The sequence below is a fragment of the Sardina pilchardus genome, chromosome 3 (assembly GCF_963854185.1).
Source record: "Sardina pilchardus chromosome 3, fSarPil1.1, whole genome shotgun sequence".
NCBI classification, from domain to species: Eukaryota; Metazoa; Chordata; class Actinopteri; order Clupeiformes; family Clupeidae; genus Sardina; species Sardina pilchardus.
In genome coordinates this window covers 12,342,739-12,366,920 of record NC_084996.1, presented here as the reverse complement: position 1 = coordinate 12,366,920, position 24,182 = coordinate 12,342,739, and the positions used below count along the sequence as shown (strand labels likewise).

The window sequence follows — 24,182 nt, the reverse complement described above, 5'->3', positions numbered from 1 at the left end:
TGCAGAATAGCGGTAATGTGACACACTGTTGCAGCTTCATCTTTCCTTCAGTTGTATAGTTCAACAAAATGAGTAGCCTACACATGCATTGAATAATTGTGTGTTGAATTAAGCTTAACGAAGCAGGTATAAGTGGAAATACAGGTTTCACCCTGCGCCCCTGTGCTATAGGCTTTCTCAGGTCAGGGGAAACAAAGGGCGCTGACTTTTGTCAATCGCTTTCTCTAAACAGGCCATCTCTGTAGAGATTTAGTTAGTAACACATCTCTGTTACTGGAGCTAGAGTAACTGCCATATGCCTGATTATGTTATATGTTATGTGTGATGTGTGATGTGTGATGTGTGATGTGTGATGTGTGATATGTTATATGTGATGTGAACATCAAATGCTGCTATCTCTTTTATGGAATGTATTGATGTGTGAAGAAGAATATCGTTATAGGACAATAAAGACTCTATATATCTATCATAACATAAAGCATATTAAAAAAAGTAAATAGGCTAACACTAAACCTTCTAACACGAATTATCACATTGCATCGTAGGTTTAACAGGGTATGATGACAAACCTTACCTCCACCTCTTTCAGGAGCTTCTTTTTTTAAATAAAGTCCAGTTCTTTCAAGGACAATTCTTCTGGTTTCCAGTTGAGGCTCATTACTGACATGGTGGCAGTAGGTGGTAAATTCTGTAAAACTGGGAGAATAATTTAAAACGACTATGGGATGGTTTATAAATGGGCTGACGGGTCCATTTAAAAAGACCTACACCAAAGAGACTTTCAAGTTTCGTCCCCATTCTGCTGAAACAAGTCGTCCTTCTGCTAAACTCTCTACCCCTCCTCACCTACGTCACTTGCGCAGCCGTGGCGTCCCTACCAGGCAAACAACATGGAGTCCTGAATTTGGCCACTACAAAAGATTTACAGTCAAAACTGCATTCCAATGTGATCTCCGACGTGATCAGGATTATACGGCGACACAACGAGACACATGTGCCAGCCGTAAGAGTACACTGCTTCGACAGAAATAAAGCATGAAGAGCGCGGGTTGAGGTTACACCAATCCTGCCAACCAGGCCGAATACCGTGAGTAACGTTATTTGCAAAATACCGTCTCCAGGGAAATTAAGTCTGGAGTGCCTACGGCTTAGACATGAAAACCGGTTACGACTGCATCGTTTCCAATCAGTCTTTTGCTAAGGTTGTCACAATAAAAAGATCCATCTCCACTGTAAAGCTAAGTAACATGCATGTGGTAACAGTGTCATATGTTGAAATATGGAATTATCTTTCGGGTTACATTTTTGTCATTTAAGACAGTAGAGACTGCTTTTTCATCTGCAGACAGCTCAAATTGGGTCAGACCGTCCCAAATTGCAACCCGCAGATGCAGTAAGACAAGCGTGATGCAGATGAATTTACGCACACTGCAAACGCTGTTTTTAAAAATAAGTTTCTGAACTCTTGTCTTGTCTGGTGGAATATAATCTAGAGACATAGAATAGTGTTTACGTTTTGAACCGTTTGAGCCCCACCTCTGTTGTATCCAAGCTTTCACATTTGTATTTAATTGGCAGGGAAGTTGAGGTTCTGTGTATTTCTTGCGGCAGTGGATACACTCTGCACAATGTAATAGAGGACGCTCCAGCAACGCTGTGCACAAGGCAACCATGGAATCTGGAGGGGGTACACACCCCTCTGGTGATCATCCGCGCACCTTAGGGACCAATCAGGGGTCTCTGCCTACGGTCAGTGCACAGGACTCGACATCGCTCACACCCCTAAACCGCACCTTACAGGTAAACAGACGTGCATTACGCTTAATTAATAGCCTATCGACAAATAGCCAATGAACCCATTGTTTGTATTAACACTATCTAAACCCATGAAAAATAGTCTGGCTTAGTTAAGAGATCTTTATGTTTTATTTGCACGGTGCCACCTAGGGTCCCTGTTCCTCAGATGAGAAGGACGAGTTCTCATGTGGTGTGCACCTGCTGAACAAGAATGGAGACCGGGACTCAGAGGGTGCACAGGGCCTGCTTGCCAAGGCCGGGTCCGGGAGGAGTGCACAGAGGAGGTCCAAGTCCTCAGCCTTTCCCTCCTCCTTGACCTGGGACTCGGACTCGGAGAAAGAGACACAAGACGGTAAGCTGCTGAATGCAATAGTATATCTGCCCCCCCCCCCCACTACTCATAAGCTCATTCATGAAGTGCATAAAAATGGAGAGGAGAGTAAGGTCACAGCATACCATGGAGATTTTACATGGCAAGATGAGTCGTTTGAACTGAATTTGAACTGTGTCAATCATATCCAGTACCATAGTCCATACATACATACCCAGGTGAAATGGGTAAAAATACATTTGAACAGTGACAGTGTAAAGAACATGTTCAATCCTGGCTGTGGGTGGCTTCTCTGGTTTATCACCAGAAGGAAATAAATTCATCATGTTTTATACACACAGTGTAAAACTGCATTGACTGCAAAATAAAATCCTCTTATCAGCACCCAAAACAGAATGGCTCGGTTTGGCTGACTTAACATAAATCTAAGCAGCAGAGTCAGTGGTCACATAATACACAGATTAACTTTCATTGCTTTCTCTGCACACAAATATGGTAGAAGAGTTTTGGAAACACATGACACTCCAAATGGATATTCTTAACCTGACCCTCTTCATTTGCCTTCCTAAGACTAATGCAGATGCCTTCATTTGTAGCTGGTCAGCATTGCTCTCTAACTTGACAAATATTTGTTGATGAACGGGTGAACACAATATTGCGTGCATAATGATGTACTATGAACTAATGAACTATGCCACATTGTTTTCAAAGTGTCTAACCAGATTTACAGTACATTAGAAATGGTAGTGTCATCCGTATAGGCCATAAATATTGGTGAAATGATATGACTTTCCCTGCGGGCAAGGGTGGGATGGCATTTGGCATGGTGCAGCCCAGCTCAGGCTAGATTGTTATGAAGACACTGTATTGCACAACCTTAATTCATTTGGAATTTCTGTAATAAAGTTTTATGACAACATACCAGAACTCTCACTGAACTGAATTTGCTTTTTTCCCATAATTTTGTCGATCCTGATTTTCAAGAGCAAACAGAGGCAAAAGAGAAGGAATGTGCTGCTTAAGTCAGACAAGAATTGTTTATTGGTGTTCTGTATTGAAAAGGGAACAGGAAAGATATTTTGTGACTAGACAGAAAGAAAAATAATTATGCTGTCTACTCAACTCTTTAACACAGTCTTAGTTGCACACATGCCTTTTGTTACTATGCTATTACAGTATTACAATATTTCCCATATTACAGTATTACAATATTTTTCATATTAGCCATCCATGGCATACCTAAATACGTAATAACGCTTTAGCATCTCTTTAGCATCCCTTTAACTCTGTCCCTGTGTCACTTGAGGGTTTTTATTCCAGTGAGCTGTTGATGCTTCCTGTATGAAGTGACATGCGTGCTCTCTGTCCTGTCTCTTGTTTTCTGTGCCGCGGTGGGGGTGTGTTCCAGAGGAGGAGCTACAGCACTTTTGTAACCCTCATGGTCTCGCCGCCCACAGTCCCGGATCACCCACCTCGGGATGTGAGCCAGACAGGTGAGAAGTCAGGCAGGGTCGTAGAGGGTCACAGGGTAAAGAGGGCAGCAGCCAGGCAAACAGAGAGACTGGTTAGACCTGGAGGTGGCGTACGTACACAAAGATTTGGAATGGTGGTTTGTTATGACTGAACCTTAAAGGTGCATTCAGTGATCTGCGCAGGAGGTCGCGTTTGTTTGTGATTGCGTTGATATTTCAATTGATTGGCGGACACTTTTGTCCATAACAACGTACATTGTATTTTAGCTAAGGACCAAACTTAAAGGGTCACTGCACCCTAAAATAGGTTTTTTGAGCTGTTGATTGATTGGAAATACTCATAAGTGGTGAACTGTACTATTACCAGGGTTAATATTGACAAAAATCGTGTTTCTCGACAAAAGTAACATTTCGTCTGATTTTGTATTGGAGATATTGCTCTCTCGCGCATACTACAGTTTGAAAACATGCCATGGCATGTTGGTCCAAAATACTATTGGAATGCTGACGTTGTCCTGCACTTCTAGTCCGACACTACGTCACCGGGTCGTTACAAATTAGGACTGAAACGCCCTAACACCTGCTGCCCTGATTAGCCTACCTGTGATAAGCCATGTCTGCAGCACTCATTCCCAGATTGACACGAAATCACGATGGTTGATTGGTTGCAGCAGTGCTGCACTCTCTCTCCAAATTTCAGAACGTCTCGCCCATTTTGAAAGCCGTTTTCAGAAATGTGAAGTGGGTGGAGTTATGGGGTGAAGTGACTCTTTAACATGCCAGAGAGGCAGCTCACCCTTACCTTCAATATTCCCAGAGAAATTCCACGGAAGGTTTTGTTTTTTGTTTGAGGGATAGGCCACTTTGTTTGTTTCCAGCTTTCAGACCCTGTGCTACGAACAGGAGACATTTTTTTTTGTCACAGTGCACGCACGGAATAGGCAATTAACAGTCACGAGGAGATGATTGCTGAATATGACGTAAAATTTGATGGGCTTGAAGTTGCGTACGATTGCTGACTGCACCTTTAAGATATGTGAGGTGATGCAGTACTGTATGTCATATGTGATAAGCTGGGTATCAGAGTACAGTTTAAGCACATGCGGCAACAGGGATGAGTGACATGTCATGATTATAGCATGACGTGATAAATAGCACATGCATGTCACTCATAGAATCCAAGCCAGGAGGGGTAAATGAATGAATGTCCTTGTTCAGATATAGTGTATGTTGATATACACCATACTGCCCAAAGTATTGGGTCACATGCCTTGACTTGCATATGAACTGACATCCCATTCTTAATCCATAGGGTTTAATATGATGTCGGTCCACCCTTTGCAGCTATAATAGCTTCAACTCTTCCTTGCTTTGTGCACTGGTGCACAGTCATGTTGGAACAGGAAGGGGTCATCCCAGAGCTGGGCATGGCTCCTTAGTTCCAGTGAAATGAGCGCTGAATGCTTCAGCATTAACCAAGAGGTTTTGGACGATTCCATGCTCCCAACTTTGTGGGAACAGTTTGGGGATGGCCCATTCCTGTTTCAACAGGACTGTGCACCAGTGCACAACGCAAGGTCCATAAAGAAATGGATGACAGAGTTTAGTGTGGATGAACTTGCCTGCACAGAGCCCTCACCTCAACCCGATACAACACCTTTGGGATGAATTAGAGTGGAGACTGAGAGCCAGTCATCAGTGTGTGACCTCACAAATACGCTTATGAAAGAATGGCCAAAAATGTTCATAAACACACTCGTAAAACCTATGGATTAAAAATGTGAGTCAAGGCAAATGACCCAATGCTTTTGGCAATATAGTGCATTTAATTTCACACTCTAAGCTCGCAGTGTTGAACATATACTATTACATTTATATCTACAGAATAGTCCAAGAGAGTTGCCAAACACCAGAGAAACCTAAGCTTGCACTCCCTGAGAAAGACTTACTCATGCCTATCCAGGACCAAGTGGTCAACACACAGAAGGAGGGGTCAAAGAGAATGCTCTCCACAGAACCAAAATGTAAGATATTCTTTTCTAATGTAACTCATTATTTGGAGAGCTAGTTGTTAACGACGTGCCATCTTAAAATCCATGCTGCTATACATAACTAATTTATGCAGATCCGTTTTGATAAATGACTTGGAATTCAAATGGCAACATTTCAAAATAGCCCTCTATTCTTTGATCTACAGTGTCAGATGGTGAAGCTGAGAATGTATCCAGAGAAAAAGAGACATTTGTGCCCAAAAAATCAAAAGTAAAACCAAAGGGGGGCTGCTCCAAGGAGGAGGCTACGGATGATCAGCAAAAAGCTAAAGATATGGGCGCAGAGAAGGACGTGTACACCTTCCCTGGGGACTCGGACCCTGAGAGCCCTCCGCCGGCCCCCTGGGCACACTGCACCTTTGTGGAGCGGCGGAGGAGGAAACGGGCCCTGCTGAGGCCTTTCTCTGGTCTGGGCAGCTGGCAGCAGCGTTCAGTGCCAGGTTCTGGCCGGAAATCGAGGGCCGCCGTCCTCAGACCGAAGGAGTGCGGAACTGTAGTTCCTAACAGTGGAGTCTTTGATTTTAAGGAGGAGGAAGAAGCAGACGAAGAAGAAGAAGAAGAAGAAGAAGAAGACAACAAAGACGGGGATGAGGAAGAGGAGGAGGAGGAGGCCGAGAGGAAAGAGCCAACGCTGAAAAGTGAGACGCCACAGGAGCCAAACCAAGACATTTGCCCAGAGATTTTCACCTGCGTGGAATGTAGCATTTACTTCAAGAAGAAGTGCCACCTTCGGGACCACATGGGAGAGCACAGCCAGAGGGAGGGGCGAGGGGGCAAGGGCGCCGGTAGCTGGCGAGGCAAGGCCTCTCGCTTAGAGTGCAAGGAGTGCGGGCAGCTGCTGGAGGACAGGTTAGCGCTGACGAACCACCAGAGGCGGCACCGCGAGTCTCGCTGTAAGATCCTGGAGGAGATCAGCAAGCTCAACGAGAGCGGGAAAAAGCCGGGGGAACGGAGCGGGGGGGGACGTGTCAGGGTGACGGAGCCCAGAGGCAAAAAGCCCACTCCCGTCTGCCACCAGTTTGTTTGTCTGAAATGCAACTTCAGCACGGACATTCCCCAGGAGCTCGCCGACCATGCCAAAGCACATGCTCCTCGAAAGAGAGCTGGCATGCTGCGCTGCTCCCCGCGCCTCCAGCCAAAACTTTCCTCGGCAGAGACAACCCAGTCCCCTGGCGCCCGGCCCTCGGGCCTGGCCACCGCACTGTCCCGCGATCAGCACTCTGTGCAGGAATCTAGCGGCCCTGGGCTCTGCGAGCACCTTTGTCCAGCTCACTCGTCGCAGGCCAGCGCCGCAGAGATGGAGGGGCAAAAGGAGCCAGGCCTGCATGCAGAGCCAGGCCTGCATGCGGAGCCTGCCGATGATCCTGCCGTCACTCCTCAAGTTCTCGCCGTCGACCCTCTGGAGAAGCCCACTGTGCCCAGGCAGACTCCTCCGCAAGCGGGGCCGAGCCAAGAAGCGGCTGATGCCCTCGTTGCTAACGAGGCAACGTTAGCCACGGAGGATCGCTCCCACCAGGCGACGCCAGCGGAGGAGACGGAGCCAGAAACTCCAGAGACGGAGCCGCCGCCGCCAAAGAGGGAGGTGGCATTCAAGAGCATTGGGAATCGGAGGTCATCTCGGGGGAGGAAGGGAAGCAGCAGCAGACCAGGGCAGTCCTTGGCCAGAGAGGACAACGCCTCTGACATGGCAGACCAGGAACAGAGACAGGTGGACATAAAAGACCAACCCTTGAAGAGGACTCAAAGTATTCCAGAGGCCTCGGCTGGACCCAGCGTGGACAACAGCAAAGGTAAGGCTGATTATTTCATACACCACCAGGTCCCCTCTGGCCGCACATGGTCCCTCAGCAGATGCAATGATATAAGGTTCTGATGTGGCATGACTGCAATAGTGCACTGCTCTGTTGCTGGTATCGCTGCTTTTTGGTTTGATAACAGTGGAAGCCACCCCATTTTGTCTGAGGTCATTGTCACATTTCAAGACATAGTCATGCGTCAATAATATTACAGGATATTATTGACCTCCATAAATTTCAGCACATGTGCTCATGGGAAACGTGTCCTGAAATTTGTCACAAGTGTTTGTCAGACATTTGCCAAAACTAAGCAATTTAAGGCATGGCTTTTGAACCCCCCTGCTGTGGCTTAAGGGTAGATGGATGCCTTTTTTTTCATCATATCTATCTTGTTGTAGGTGGTCAGTAATAAGCGCGGGCTTATTGAGCTGCATTGGCCTCTTTTCCAGCATTCACAGTCTACCCACATGGCTTAGTCTTTGTCTACGGGGTTGTAGATAAGGAGCATTCCCACGTCTCTTCGTTGTAACTGAACCCAGTCGCCCCCCCCTTCCCCTGCAGACCCTGTGGAGGTGCGCGCTGCGGCCAAGCAGCTGAAATGCAGTTTCTCAGCCAGCCTGCAGGGGGCGACAGAAGGGCAGCAGGTTCAGCTCAAACACATGGTGCCCCTGGTCCTCATTGAGTCCCTCTTCCTTGACTCTCAAACTCCCCTCTCGTACCCCGGTTTTGGGGAGCGAAGCAAAACACTGGGTGAGTGAGCCACAGGTAGAGCTGTTGAGGTCATAGAGTAGATGTTATGACTTATCTCCCCATGTGTGAGGTACTGCATGTCTACCATTTGGGATTGTAATAATCTAGTAACTATAGTCTGTCTGATGGTGCTAGAGGGCTCTATGATTCTGTGTGACTCATCCACATTGCCTCATGCCACTGTATGTTGTGTACATATAATGTTTCTAAAGTAGTAGACCCTGAATTACTGGGGTCTTGAAGCCCAGTGTCTGCTGTGATTTTGCAAGGCCAACTATTATTATACAACTCATCTTAAGAATTCCTGATAAGTCCTTCTGAAATGATTGGCTCGGCGAACATAGCACGTCGACCTGGTGCTGTTCAGACCCAAGTTGAGCTGCTGTGTCTTGAGACCCCACAAGGCTTGAGGCTGCCAACTTATATATCGCCTCCTATTCTTACCTGACAGATGGCCCATCCACACAGCAGCCCCCCATTGATCTCTCATCCCCCAAACAGAGAAAATTGAAGCAGGAACCAGATAACTGGGAAACTACTGACAGCATGGAGAAGATCACTGGCATTAAACTAGAGAATGAAAAAGAGGAGGATGAGTATGGTAGTGAAGCTGAAGGCAATGTTACGCGGTTCCTGAATGAGCCTTTGTCTGATGATGACAATGATGATGATGATGATGATAACGATGATGATGATGATGATGACGATGACGATGGAGGGCCAATGAAGAACATGGAGAGGAAGTGCCCTTATTGCCCAGAGCGGTTCCACAATGGCATTGGATTGGCCAATCATGTCAGAGGACACCTCAACAGAGTGGGCGTCAGCTACAACGTGCGTCATTTCATTTCCCCCGAGGAAGTCAATGCCATTGAGAAAAAATTTTCCTACCAGAAAAAGAAGAAGAAAGGTGAAGAATCTTTGCTGAAGGAAACTCTATTTCTGGCTAGCAGAAATAGCACTCATAAATACTTTATTAATGCAAGTTGTAGAGTATAGGGGTGGAGAAAGTTGTGACTATGAAAAGAGTGAATTTAAAATGTATATGCAAGCTGTAGATTTAGTATGCCTTATTAAAGTGTGGGTTTACTGTATATGTTGTGCAGGAGGGGCAAGTTTGGTGAGTTAGACTTGATTTGTGTGCGGTCAGTTCTGTGGGAATAGAAATGTTTGGGTCAGGAATCAAACTCTCTGGGTGTTGTTGCAAAATACATATATTTGAACCGTTTAGTAGTACAATAAAACAGAACAAAATAGAATTAGGAATACATGTGTTATTCAGTTGGCCAGTTTGTTGAGGTGCTGCAACCAGTCTATCCTCCTGGATTTATCAGATAATATATTTTGAGTTTACACATTCCTTCCACTTTCACTTCTTAGAACTTTACAAAGAGGACTTCTGTTCTGTTAGCTGACAAAATCTCAACTTTAATGACCTTGAAGCCTCTCTGTCTTTTCTTCACTGCTACTCAATGACTATAGTTGCCAACTTCGACCCAGATACCTTCAGCGTGATGCGATGTGAGTTCTGCAGTGCCGGCTTCGACACCAGAGCTGGACTGTCCAGCCATGCGCGTGCCCACCTGCGTGACTTTGGCATCACCAACTGGGAGGTGACCGTCTCCCCCATCCACATCCTCCGCGAGCTTTTCTCCAGCAGGCCGGACCTTGTCTTACCTACAGCCCCACCTCGCTCCCCAACTTCTGGGGAGGAGATGGACGCAGATCTCACCTCTGAGGCAGACAAACCAGTCTCGGCTGGACATAAGATGGAAGAGGATAGTGATGATGAGCCAAAACAATCATCACCTCTACCTCGGAAGAAACATAGTGTCTGCGACCGAGAGGGTGAGTGCACCACCAGGCATTTTGTTAGAGCTGGTCAGTTTAAGACCTGAAGAGTCCTGTATCTTAACTGCCCGTGACAAGCTGGGTCAGTTGAAAATACAGGGCTATCATCCTAAACTTTAGTTGGTAATTTGGACAACTCCTACTTCTGCTGGATAACTTTATTCTCTTTCAGGTTATCTAAATGGCATCATTCATCACTTATAGGGATAAAGAAAACTAGGCTTTGTGGCTTAATTTGCTCTATAGCTGAGTTTTCTGTGTGTGATGCATGTGGATAGATCTGTAAGATGCCCCAATGCCCTTAATGTAATGAAGTGGTTTTTGACTGGGTCTCCGCCTTTGCTCGATTGGTCACGCCTTAGTTCGGCGGTGCATTTGTACGGGGCAAAATGGCTGCTTCCACCTCTCCGCATATACAAACAATAGTGGAAAAATTGTCGGATTCGTGCAGGCGGGAGTCCGATGCTCTGCATCTGCGGAGTGGTGAGTGCCGCGTAATTTATCTGCTGTGCGTTCGTGCACGGGAAGTGTTCTTTTTGTTCATCACAGCATTCCCGTAAGATTGCATGTCCCGTTATGAGAGCGCAGAGAACCAGACACAACAGTCATCAAAAATCAAGCCATATGAGACCATTTGAATTACTGTCTGTCTGGCTTGCATCATTGACATGACTGCTGAACTCAATGCGACGGAGCCTGTTTCATGCGTGAGTGGCGTGAGCGCACGCTTTTTTGTAAATAGTTTTGGAAATTATAACTATTGTTTGAGAATATTATGTCATCAAAGGCATTTTCTTGTTTCATGTAAAAACGTCGATTTGAGCGTTTTCTGTTGGCTATGGTGTGATTTCTATGTTACCTGTAGTAACGCCATTTTACCTCAGGGTCTTGAAATAGCGCTTTGAGCATCATTTTACATAGTTGGAAAATGGAGCACTCAGACTGTAGTCTGCCTGAATAAAGTTTTGAAGGATGCCCCCTCCTCCCCCTCCCATTTTCATTCATTTTCCATAAATGTTCATACCATGTATGTGGTTATCTTGCATTGTAAAAGTTCGCCTTCTTTCTGCCGAAGTAATATGTAGATATTTTAATAAATGTTTTCAGTTAATTAGATTGTAAAATGATACTTTGTTGTGTTTAGACCGCTGACTCCACACAAACAGTAGACGTGTGGGAGCGCAATGCGATCTAATGACAGCAACAAAAACGCCCACTCGCTCGCACATTTTGTTCATCTTTGACAATGCGCCAACTTTTGTAATTAACATGTTACGTTGGTATTGCATTGAATTCAGGCAAGTAAAGTTGAGCTGATTTTTGCATTGGTTGTTTAAAAAAGGTATTACAAACTCATAAATGTTTTTGCATAGAAGTGTACATATCCCACTTGTAAAAACTTGTAAGTCCCTTTATACAGTTTCAGTTATTACATCTCAATTATCTGTTAATTACTTGGTAATTATTCAGTTACCATAATTGGATTCCTGTCTGGTTTTATGATTTATTAGTCCTGACCTCTTCTTCAAAGATTAGCAATATTATTTTAAATCCCCTCTCTCTCTCTCTCTCTCTCTCTCTCTCTCTCTCTCTCTCTCTCTCTCTCTCAGGGGAGGAACAGCAGCAGAAGGAGGATGAGGATGAGGAAGATGAAGATGATATGCCTGTGCTAGATGGCATGGCTCCCAGTCCTGCTGAGAGGCTCTCACCCCTGGAGTCAGAGAACCGCTCTCCGAGAGAAGGTGCCGACAGCAAGGGTGAGGAGCAGTGCAGGTTTCCTTTCCTCTAGAGAACAGAATGGGAGGATGGAGAGCTAGTCTTCATGACCTGGCTCTGGCCCATGACAATATGAAAGTGGAACAAGTGCAGTCTTGTCCCATTATCAGGTGCATGCTGTTGTGAACAATTCCCAAACAGACTTCTGTCTTCGCTTGGTGTTACAGTTGGGCTCGCTGTCTTGAAACTAACCCCAGCCAAGTTTTCCGTTTCGTCTGAACCAGATTCCTGTCTGCAGACAGTAATAGCTCTCTCTAGTGGACAGTTTTTTAATTTCAGTGTAAAAAATACCATCCCACCATTATCAATAATCCTGTATGCTATTACTAGTAAAACTTACTATTTACCTTTATGTAGTTCTTCACCAGAGTGATTCATTTGTTGAATTTTCAGTGCATGAAATGTTTATTGTGTGTTGTCTCTCTTTATTTGGGCAGGCATTATTTCCAAGTGTGACTTGGATTGTCATGATAATGACAGTGTTATGGTGAATTTCAGAAACATGGACAAGAAAATGTAATTTACGCTAGTGTGGTGTTAGCTCAATGTGTTTTTTTACCAAATCTACTGGTTGTTACCAGTGTTGAGTGCTTTTAGCAGTAGCATTGGGAGTATCTATCTTTCTTATCCTTCACATGCCTCTCCTCCCTCCGCGCACAGGTGTGCTGAAGTGCAAGGTTTGCGGAGCCCTGTTCGAGACGAGGCGGGGCCTGTCGAGCCACGCACGCTCTCACCTGCGTCAGCTCGGCGTGGGTGTGTCGGAGAGCAGCGGCGCTCCCATCGACCTCCTCTACCAGATCGCCAAGGAGCGTTCGCTGCCCCACTCACCCCCCCAGTCACCCCCCCAGTCCAAGAGGTCCCCACGACACATGTCCACCCCCAGCCCCCCTCGCCAGGAGAAGCAGGAGAGGCGTGTGGAGGAGGAAGAAGAAGAGGAGGAGGAGGATGTCAAACCCCCTCCCATTCTGGCGTCCGCGGTTCAACTGCCCCCTTCACCCTCCATCCCATCTCCGGCCGGCTCCATGCCCCCTTCGCCGTTCGTCAGGTCCCGCTCCCCGTCGCCGGTGCTGAGGAAGGCTCCCATCTCCTCGCTGCTCCCGGTGTCGTCTCCGCTGCGCTCCCTGGATGGCAGGGGTGGCATGGGCAAGACCATCCTCGCTCCCCCCCTTCCTCCCTCTAAGCCCTACTGGGCTCCACAGGAGACGGACGCCCCCCTCAACCTCAGTAAGTAAAAGACTATTAGAGCATAAAAAGACCATACTGTTGGTCTTACACTTCAAGACCTTTTCCCCTCTCTTCCCTTGTTAGTCATGTAGCGAAAGTAGCACAGTGTAGGAATTCCCCCTTTTCATTTGTTGTCAACATACAGAGTACCCATTTAGCACTGAGGGGGTACTCATTTGTCTAATACCTAATTCTGTTGCCATTTACATTTCAGTACACTTGCATATTATTCTTTTAGCAGATGCTTTTATCCAAGGTGACTTACATATGTCAATTACATTACAGGGCCATACTAGGGGTTAAGTGCCTTGCTCAAGGGCACAACGGTGGAAGTCGGGAATTGAACCTACAACATATCAGGCTACTGCATGCTAGCCCAGCGCCTTAGCCACTATGCTACCACCACCTCTACCACCTAGTACACAGAAGATTATTGTGTTTTGACATAGATAGACATGCCTATCAGTTATTCACCATCAGTCCTGATTTTACTCTATCTTCTCTCTTTCCTCTCTTCCCCTGTCTAGCGATGGAGCCCGACCCCAACAAGGACATTGTGTGCCAGTTATGTGGCGCGTGGTTCGAGACTCGCAAGGGCCTGTCGAGTCACGCGCGCGCCCACCTGCGCCACTTTGGCGTGGAGTACTCCGAGTCCAAGGGCTCGCCCATCGACCTGCTCAACCGCCTTATCCTCACCGACGACTTCAAGCGCCGGGTGGCCAACCTCTCCCCCTCGGCCGGCATCGAGGACCTCCGCAGCCTGGTCTCCTTCCCCATCTCCTCCGTCTCCTCTCCCCCCTCCTCCTCCTCCTCCAAGCGGCCGCTGCTGGCCTCGTCCCACGCCTCCCCGCTCCTGTTCAAAGCCAGCGCGGGGGGCGGCAGGGCGGGCCCCAAAACTACCTCCACCCTGTTTGGGCCGCCCAGCAAAAAGGCCCGCGCTTCCCCACAGCAAGTCTTCCGCCTGAGTGGTGGGGAGCTGACGCCCTACTCCCAAGGTACTGTACTCCCGGCCTCCTAAAGCCCCTTAAAGAGGAACTATGCAGGATTGGCGATTTCATCTCTGGTTTCGGTTTTGTTGTTCGTTTTCGCTCGTTTTATGCTTGCATTTTCTCTGCAGAGCTTCCCCGACAGCTTTAGCGTGTATATTTATAAATGTTTAGGCTATATTTAAATATATAAATTGCAAGCGTGGTTCTTCGTCTCAGACTTCCAGATGTAAACAAAGAGTGATCGTCTCCTGCAGAAAGTTGCATAGGGTCTCTTTGATAATGCCACTACTTGCTTGCCTCTGTATAATGTGTAACAATATATAAAGCTTTATTGCAGACATTGGTCCATAACATACACATACATAATAAATAGTATACAATAGTATAGCGTAGGTGACCATAAATTATCATCAATAATTCAGTAAGAGTTGAGATGAGACCTAGTGGTGAGGTATAATGATTTGTAGTGGTATACCTTGCGGTGAGACGATGTTACCCTATTACAGTTGCTTAATTAAGTGAATGGTCTTGATACAAGCACATTATATTTTAAATAGCTATGTTACCAAGTGTGTACATTTTTTATTTGTGTCTCCCTCTCTCCAGCTGAACCACAGAAAGAGGTGGGTTGTGAGTTCTGCGGCGAGTACTTCGAGAACCGCAAGGGCCTCTCGAGCCACGCCCGCTCCCACCTGCGCCAGATGGGCATCACCGAGTGGTCGGTCAACGGCTCGCCCATCGACACGCTCCGCGAGATCATCACACGACGCGGCCTGCCCTGCGCTCTGCCCCTCAAGTCCCCGCGCTCCTCGCCCAGCCCGGGGCCCCCGCGGCTCTCCCTCCCCTCCCCCCCGGCCGGGCTCCTCAGGCGCCTCCCGTTCCCCTTCACCCACCCGCCGGGACACCACCAGCCCACCGCCCGCAGGATGGAGCCCTCCGCCTCGGCCTCCAGGGCCTCCGCCAGCCCCTCCGCCGCCCCCAGCTCCGCCTCCCCGCTCAAGCCCAAGCCCGAGCCCGTCCAGCTGGAGGTCACCCCGCCGAGTGGCGCTCTGGACGGTGGAGAGGGTGGAGGCGCGGGGGGCTTCGCCATGGAGCGTCTGGGCCCCAGCTGGGTCAGCTCAGACAGCCTGCACCCCATCAGCATGAGTGAGTCTGCACGTCTGGCCAGGGGCCTGCTTACTCTCTCTGGGCTACACTCAGAGGTGTGGCTGCCATAGGTTATGAAACACATATGGAACCCTTCATTTGGGGTTATCAAAATACAGATGCTTTACTGGAACATAATGTTTTGAATCATCTAAGTGATGTAGAAACTAGGGATGTTAACCGGTGACTGTTTGACCGATGGTTGACCGTATCCACGTTAGCCGACCAAAGTTGTCGCTAGTCGGTTAAAAAAAAAAAAAGAGCCATCTTTAAATTAGGCTAAAGACAGTGGACTAAACGCTCCTACAGCTAGCCCTCTCATTCCAAGAAGATCTTTTTTGCGTGAAGTTAACAAATTATCTCTCACACTCAATGTTTCATAACTCGTCTGCTTGTAGGCTACGCTACGTAATAAACCAATAAAAACATTTGGCACGAGGTCACAGCGGTGGCCGGTGCGTCTTTTGCAATCTGGAAGTGCGCTGTTTTATCCATTGGGTTTTATCGTGTTGCAGTCTAGGCAACTTTCCGCATAAGATGGGCTTAGATTTGGAAAGACATTACATCTACATTTCAGGAAGGGTCATCAATGGTAACAGATAAGGTAATGATCATCTTTCGTTATTGTTAGCACTTCCTCAAACTAAGCTGCGTCTCTTCGGAGCTGTCATTTTCATAAGTGAGCCGCGGCCATTTCAGCTTCAAATGAGCTTCTAACGCTAGACTAACGCCTTTATTTGCAACGCGATCACCTTGTACCCAAACCATTTTCGGAGCAAAGGAACCATTTGTCCTCCACTTACAAGCTCCTTGGTTTGCAGGACTCATGTTTGGCGCTATAGGATTTTAAAAAGTGACGTGAGTGAAAGGGCGGCGCCGGGGCTGTGTGTATGAGCGTGGGACAGAGAGATGAGAGTTGGGAAATTGCGTGGCTGTTATTTCAAATAGCATAATTTATTTTAAACGAATCGGTTAACCGGTTTCAACCGGCTAATGAGCCTCGGTGGTCGGTCAAGAAAATTTGTAGTTGTCGCCATCCCTAGTAGAAACAGTAGGGATGATAAATGAGTTATGCGTAACATCGGCTGTTGCTGTAAAGCTACACGTACATATAGGCACAGGACAGGTTCATAGGTTCTATACAGATTTGTACTGAATGTACCAAATGCGGTCTTAAACAGTAATCAATCAACAGTAGGGGTTTTTTTTTGCGTGTGGACCATGTGTCAAATTCAAGTTGCAACACAAACATTTTAATTGGTGGATCATATATCAGTTGAGTTAATTAATGGCAAAAACATTTGACACTATTTCAAAATTCTGCTTATATGTGTTTAGCATCAGCAATATTGTCAGAGAATGTTACTAGGCAAGCAGTACTTCAAGGCTTACTGTGCTGAACCATGACTTTAACATCGTGGTATGAACCACGGTGGTATGGTCACACGGCTGTTAACGCATTCCCCCACATGTCCATCCATCTAATCTGCTTTGTCCTTCTGCCTCCCTCCATTCTGACTGTCCCCTTGTATTCTCTTCGCTTTTCTCTTCGCTTTTCTCTTCTCTTCTCTTCTCTTCTCTTCCTTTCCCTTCTCTTCTCTTCTCTTCTCTTCTCTTCTCTTCTCTTCTCTTCTCTTCTCTTCCCTTCCCTTCTCTTCTCTTCTCTTCTCTTCTCTTCTCTTCTCTTCTCTTCTCTTCTCTTCTCTTCTCTTCTCTTCTCTTCTCTTCTCTTCTCTTCTCCTCTCCTCTCCTCTCCTCTCCTCTCCTCTCCTCTCCTCTCCTCTCCTCAGGTCTGGCTCATGACTCGGAGCCCACGCGGGACATCCGCTGCGAGTTCTGCGGCGAGTACTTCGAGAACCGCAAGGGCCTCTCCAGCCACGCCCGCTCCCACCTGCGCCAGATGGGCATCACCGAGTGGTCTGTCAACGGCTCGCCCATCGACACGCTCCGCGAGCTCATGCGCAAACAACAGCAGCAGCAGCAGCAGCAGGGCGGCTCCTCCTCCTCCTCCTCTTCCTCCCCCGCCCGACCCCTTCACAGCTCCCCCTCCGGTGCTGGGGTCAAGAAGGAGCCCCGTCCCGGCAGCAGCCCCACCTGGGAGGGCCTCCAGCCCCAGCAGCCGCACCGGTTCTCCCGCAAGCCCCCCCTCAACCTGCTGCACCCGGGGCAGCCCAGGCTGCACAAGCACGGCATCTCGGGACTGGCCAGCGTCTCGGGGCCCCTGCCGGCGGGGAGGTTCTTCGCGGCCGTGGCCCAGCAGGGCAAGGCGAGGGAGGACGGCCAGCGGCCGGCCCAGGAGAGGGGGAGCCACCAGGGGCCCCAGGCGAAAGCCTTCTCGCCGCCTCCGCAGGACTTCTCCTTCAAGGGGAAGACGTCGCCAGACAAGCATGGGGTAGGCCACTTGGGTAAGGCATGGATTTGAATATTATGCTCATCCTCTCACCCTCTGCCCTCCTCCTTCTCCTCAGCCGTCCCAAGGTTGCAGAGAGTAAAGGTCCCTCTGTGTGTGTGTGTGTGTGTGTGTGTGTGTGTGTGTGTGTTTTAAGCAGCTACAGACGTAAATTAGCCTCTGTGCAATAATCTGACTCAGTCCATCACTGTGCATTACCCCTGTTGAATTTATAAATTATATGAAAACATTCCAGAACATTCCAGAAAACTGAACAGATTTTAACTTCTCTCCTAGTCAGCTGTTTTCACAATGCAGGTGATTGACCAAAAACACTGAGGAGATCTGGTAGTCTACTCTCCAACCATGTCAGGGAATAGATTGTAATAGAGCATCGACTCGTTGTTATTATCTCTGCAGATGCCAGCTGCGAGCTGTGTGGCTTTTACTTTGAGAACCGCAAGGCCCTGGCCAGTCACGCGCGAGCTCACCTGCGGCAGTTCGGCGTGACCGAGTGGTCGGTGAACGGCTCGCCCATCGAGACGCTGAGCGCCTGGATGCGCAGTCGGCCGCACAAGGTGGCAGAGATGCATCGTGGGTACATGCAGGGTGGACGCTCTGGTTCAAAGAAGGTGAGAGGCTTCTGCTTGCTTGAGTAGCCCTACTGTGCTTATTCAATGCCTATTTGTTCATCTCCTTCTCAGCCCTGAGGATGGTCGTTTGACCGAAAGCTAGACTATTATAACTTGCATAAAGGATTGAAACGTGCAGACAGTTTATTTTGAAGTTATCTCTCCTCTAAGAAGGTAAAATATTCTTGAAAGTTGCATAGGTGCTCTGAAATCACTGGTCAGTATATTGCACTATTCATTATATAGCAAGTCATGGAAATTATTTTTTTTGTCAGGAAAAGTCATGGAATTTAGCATTTGACTTAGAGTGGGAACCCATGAACTCAGTCCTCAGTTGCCATCAGTGATTGTTCTCCTCCTTACCCACCTGCCTTAAAGCTTATCGCTTGACACAATTTAACCCACAGACCCACAAACACTGTGTCCAGAAAAACATTACTGGATTTCTGTGATGGCGCTTGCCTGTTTGCAAAAGGTTCTTGTATTTTATGCATGGTGAATTGAGTCATTGCTGTGGGCGTTTTTTTAGAACTTTCTGTATGTCTGTACAATTTAAGTATTTCATGCAGTTAGAATTCTGTTCATTTGTCTGTTAGCTATGCCACCTGTGTGACTCTTTTTTTCATCCTAGCCTAAATGTTTTCTGACATGTACACGTTATCTGTTCACAGAGGGGTAGTTCCTCTCTCTCGCCCTCGTCTGACTCCGGCCACACCTCTCCGGTAGCCCAGAAGCCTTCCTCAGCGCTGTGGTCATCTCTGTCACAGAGTCGGAACAGGGCCGGCGAGGTCGCTGGAGGTCAGTGGGGTTCGTCGAGGTCAACTGAGGTCAGAGCAGGAAACCGGACCTCCCAGCACGGCCACGGCCCTCAAGTCTCCAGTCCTGCCTTGCCACACGCACAGGTCGCCCGAAGTGAGCTCAACGTCCGCTTACCACGAGGTACGCATGCACATACACACACACACACACACACACACGCAAAGACACACACACACACACACACACACACACACACACACACACACACACACATGCACACACTGACATGCACACGTAAGCTTGGGTGCAAGAGTAGTTGTGTAGCATTGAGGATTGGACTTATTACATAAAGCCGGCATACCTGCACTGATACCAACTGAAAAATTGTTGCAAATATTTGTCTCTGCTTTTGTTTAAGTCCATAAATTTCTATATTATGTGTGTGTGTGTGTGTGTGTGTAGGCTTTGAGCGGCGGCCCCTGAAGCACCCGTCCCACCCAGATGCAGGAGAGAGAGAGACTGGCCCTCCCAAACCCCCCCGCACCAGCACTGTCCCTGCACTGGTGCCCAAGCCCCCCTCAACCCCACTGGTCAAAGTGGTGGGCAAGATCTACTCCCTCAAGTGCCGGTCAGTACCATCTCATCCTACTTCATGTACCTTCACGGACTTTAATGTATCAAGATTTTAGTGTCGATTTGCTCCTGTTACAGTAATATTGCTCCTGTTAACATTGGCAACATTTTGGGACTTACAGCTCATTCACCATATTTTAAACAAGTCGATGTACTGTATACCCTTCTTGGGCGGAGTGATTTGCGTTCAGCACCTGAATAGCTCCAGTGTTACTTTTTAAACTCCAAGGAGAAGTGCTTTGCAAATCGCTCCTCCCAAGTACCAGTGCTTCGCCTGAATGTGAACATAGTACCAAGTATGTACTGTCTGTATGCTTACAAAATGGCTGTCTAATTTCACACTGTTAATTTTACACGTTGTAACTATATACTATACAAATCACAGCAATATTGGAGTTCACTATTGGGAAGTGTAGGCTATTGGAACTGGCCAACTTCGAGGCACCTGTGCTTAGCCAGGCTAGCGGTGGGTGCGTCAGAATGAGTAACTACGCTCACGGACAGGCATGCAAACTCCTCATCTTTCGGCGAAATTCGCCGTTTTGAATCAAAAATAGGTGACTTACATAATTCGTGCAGATCCGATGAGAAAATATTTAGGGGGGGGGGGGGCGCGCACTCTTCTCACCTTTTTCACCCTTGACCAGTTTGCATGCCTGTACGGAGATGAGAAGGGTGTGTATGGACTAGCTAACTCTTTCTCTGTCTCTCTATATTCTGTCTCCCTTCTCTCCCTCTCTGGATCTCTCAGGTTTTGTGAGGTGGAGTTCCACGGGCCCCTCTCCGTGCAAGAGGACTGGATCCGGCACCTGCAGCAGCACATCCTCAATCTCAACTACACCAAGCCAGCTACGCCCAGCGCGACCCCTGACCCCAGCAATGCCGCCGCTGCAGCCGGCGCTAACCCCAAACCCTTGCCCGAGACCACACCCACCTCCTCGGCCCCGGTCTCCGTCGCTACCTCTGCTGCGCCTGTGTCCATCACCACGGCTACCCTGACCCCCAACCCCACACCGACGGCTACAGCTCCCCCGACCCCTGTCCAGACACCCACACCAACCCCCACCCCCACCCCCACCCCGTCGTCTCCGTCTCCACCCACGCTCATCCCCACCCCCACGCTGACCCCATGCACAGTGGCCAGGCCTCTTCCCAGCCCCGCCACATAATGCACCTGCCATAGACATTTCCGTTTGCCTTCATCTTGCCTTCATCATTGTATTAAATGCCATCTGTCTCCTTACTGTTACCAACGAATCATTCTGTCGGAGGAGGAGGAGGAGGAGGAGGTGAGAACGGACATGACACGACCCCATGTGAATGGGACTTTGTGCTGCTTCTACCAGTGGGCCATTCACTGACCACGAAGCGGGTGACCTAAGCAGACCCGGAGGTGTCTTGAGTTGTCCACGAGCTGCTGGGGGTTCATGCTACCTCGGCTCTTCAGCAGAGAGGCCTTCCTACTTTTTTTGTACGTGTAGTAACGATGCGTGTACGAGCGCACCCGGACGGACATGCTCACATAAGCTCTCCAAGTAAAGATGTCCTCTCTTCCTTTTGCCATGCCTCTCTGGTGCTATTACTGGCTGCCAGCAGCCACAAGAGTAGCGCCACCTACTGGTAGCTTGTATATGAATCAGAAGAGTACCTGAGTTGCTCTCTATTCAAGACAATGGTAAAAACACTTGTCAGTGTGCATTTCCATTTTCCATTATTTATATTTTGGCCAGTGTCTTTTTTTATTAGCACTTTGTTGACCTTATCATTGCAAAGCATTTGCTTCAGGCCAAAGCCTAAATGTCCACTCCAAGTGGCAGGGATAAAAATCCCGTTCAATTGAATGTGTCTTATTTTTACGTTACAAACATAAAGCCACAAAGCCCCACCCCTTAAAACGGTGCCACAATGAACTGACTTTGGCACACTGCCACCAAAAGTGTCCACCTGCACCTTCTTAATTAATATTATGGCACACAAAAAACGTTGGCACTTTTTAAAAAAGCAAGAATTGTACATTAAATCAAGGCAGGCCCAATCCCATTTGATATGGCATTTTCATGGTCAGTTAGTATGTCGGAGTAACTAAACGTTTTTGTGTCGTTTTGAACTTTAATGATGTAAGAGGAATGTTTTAGGTAGCCATAAGTGAAGGATCCCTTTTGCATTTCAACATTCTACCACACTTTTGTTGTGGTAGCTATTCCTGTTCGACCTTCTTTTTTTGTGTGTGTCTACGCTCTCAAAGAATACTGTTAGGCATTGGTTCGGTACTGGGCCTACATTGTGGTAGCCAGGCCCTGAAGGGCTTGTCCCTTCATCCAGTTCCCCCCACCCCCAAGCCTTTTAAAGGGCCATTTACACCAGAAATGATAGCTATAAACAAAACTGTAACTTTAACAATGAAGCTTCCACACTGATCAACAACAAAGAAGGTCTCTCCTGGTGTTGATGAATGTGATGTATGAAACATTTTGATGGATTCTGATTGGCTGACAGCTTTTTATCGTTCACAAAATCACTCTGAAAGTGATCCCCAAATATATCGTCCTTCATGCCATTATTGTTATAGTTCACGTGTGGACGTCGTCATTCATATTAGTGTGAACAATACTTTCTTGCCGTTATCATTATCGCTATTGTCATCATCATCGCTATCGTTATCGGTATCGTTATCGTTATCGTTCTTGGTGTGAATGGCCCTTAAGACAGAGCGCCAAACTCCTCAAGCTTACTTGCTGCATGTGTGAATGCAATGGGCCTGAGACTTCCTTGGCCAAAATTGTCATAGATGTACGAATGGAGGAATGCACATGATTCACAGATGTTACTTTGCAGTTCTTCATGTATGTTAATTTGCTGTTTCGTGTGTCTTAGTGTCTGTCTGTATGCCAGTGTTTATGCTTGTTGGTTTGTGCGTGTGTGTGTGTGTGTGTGTGTGTGTGTGTGTGTGCGCGTGTGTGTGTGTGTGTGTGTGTGTGTGTGTGTGTGAATGCGTGCATGAGCAGTTACTAATAAAGTAATGTAAACGGAAGCTATTTGAAAGTGACTCAGACCACCTGTTGCCAGTTCTCACTCAACCATGCCAAGAGCAACACCGTACTGCATACACCGGCCCCTGCGGGTGTGCCAAAGACGCTGTCCTCTCGCCTCTCTTTGCACACCCCACCCCTGCGAGCTGTTCACACCGGACTCTACCTGTCTGAGCAAATGGCACTCTTAACTGAGTGTGCGACTGACTGGACTGAAGGGGGCATGGCCTTTTAAGCAAAAGGGAACTTTTTTCTCTCTCTCTCTCTCTCTCTCTCTCTGTCTCTCTCTTTCTCTCTGACCGCTGGCACATGGTGGGAGATGCACAAAACTGCCCCAGACCTCACTTGAACTCTGACCCCACCACCACAACAGTTACAGAGACTTTTGAAACAACAGTGTTTTTTTTTCTTTTGTTATTGTTTTTTAAAAAGAAACAGGCACGCTAGCCGAGCACTACCACAGTGGATGACAGAATGAACTCCCATGTGCATCTTTTCCATTGCTTCAGATAATGTTTGTAAGTTGAAGCAATAAGCAAAGGGTCCACATCATATGTACTATTATTGACTGTATGTTTCTGACATTTACAAAGTTACTCTGACTGTTAAGAATCCCGTAGGGAGTAAAAATAGATACAGTATACAGTTAAGTGTAAACTAAATGTATGACATGATTAAGATTATTACTAGACATTAGCAGTTCTGTTAACAGCTAGTCATGACAATGTGATTTTGATTTTCATTTATTGTGAGTTTACTTTTGACTTTTCAGCTGTCTGTTTGTTTTCAGTTGTCACATGTGTTTCTGTGTTTGAAGTCATAGACAGTGAAATAGATTAGTGCTCTTTTTTAATCAATTATTATTTTTAAGCTGAAAGCTATGACAAGTCGGTGCTCGTGAGAATGCAATGAAGAGAGTAACGTGTTAGATAGGGTGAACTTTTGACTGTTGTGTCCTACTGCAGAAGGACTCTTATCCCTGGGCCTCATGCAGTAACATTCTCTTAAATTTGTGTTACATTTTCTGTTCTGTATCTTCTATTGTGAAAAATGGGAGAAAATCAACTCCAGATGCTCAAAACATCAATATTTATCTAAAAATCTGCTCTTATCTTGGTGTTCTGAATCTTTAATCCCTTTTGATCATTTGTTGGTGCTGCAAACACTAAACTCTGTATAAGGGCAGGTATTGTGCTGTGTGCAAAACATCTAGCACTTGCGCAAGACCTTGATAACCAAAACATTTAAGAGCCATAGCCATTTTAAAGCCATTCAGAATCTAAATGCGCACATCTCTTAGTCTTAACTGGTACAACTGGACCAGTAGTATTGATATTCCACATATTTGTATTACCCTAGAACACATCATTATCTAAATTGGATGATGACATTCATGCATTTGTGGATTGTGAGAATTTTATCTTGTGCTCTTGGCCACTTATATTAAAAAAAATGTCTTACAGTACCTAAGAGAAGGGCAACATTAAGAAAGCATAGATGAATCCCAGAAAGCAGTGTGTCCGGGTTTGTTCATGTAGCCTTTCCTGCATGAGGCCC

General features: G+C 47.1%; 1 protein-coding gene across 3 annotated transcripts; it reads left to right on the top strand.

Moving 5' to 3' along the window:
* The first annotated feature begins 814 nt into the window (after positions 1 to 814).
* On the top strand, positions 815 to 23,736 carry wizb (WIZ zinc finger b). 3 transcript variants are annotated; one of them, XM_062531886.1, is made up of 16 exons: positions 815 to 1,087; positions 1,612 to 1,800; positions 1,948 to 2,149; positions 3,537 to 3,621; positions 5,485 to 5,624; positions 5,798 to 7,441; positions 9,680 to 10,045; positions 11,659 to 11,805; positions 12,485 to 13,048; positions 13,576 to 14,043; positions 14,644 to 15,183; positions 16,974 to 17,588; positions 17,993 to 18,204; positions 18,876 to 19,143; positions 19,426 to 19,591; positions 20,348 to 23,736. In XM_062531886.1, exons 2-16 carry the CDS (start codon positions 1,672 to 1,674, stop codon positions 20,763 to 20,765), a joined length of 5,964 nt encoding a protein of 1,987 aa, XP_062387870.1. In that variant the 5' UTR covers positions 815 to 1,087; positions 1,612 to 1,671; the 3' UTR covers positions 20,766 to 23,736. The 3 variants fall into 3 exon arrangements, with proteins under 3 accessions (XP_062387870.1, XP_062387871.1, XP_062387872.1); XM_062531887.1 differs by having other exon boundaries at positions 1,069 to 1,087; positions 1,579 to 1,800; XM_062531888.1 differs by lacking the exons at positions 815 to 1,087; positions 1,612 to 1,800; positions 1,948 to 2,149; positions 3,537 to 3,621 and adding an exon at positions 5,342 to 5,380.
* Positions 23,737 to 24,182: the final 446 nt, after the last annotated feature.

Bases quoted from the DNA above. Each gene is read 5' to 3' on its own strand.
- wizb (XM_062531886.1), top strand. From the start codon at position 1,672: ATGGAATCTGGAGGGGGTACACACCCCTCTGGTGATCATCCGCGCACC. The intron at 13,049-13,575 runs GTAAGTAAAAGA...TCCCCTGTCTAG, and splicing joins GGACGCCCCCCTCAACCTCA to CGATGGAGCCCGACCCCAAC. The intron at 17,589-17,992 runs GTAAGGCATGGA...TTATCTCTGCAG, and splicing joins GCATGGGGTAGGCCACTTGG to ATGCCAGCTGCGAGCTGTGT.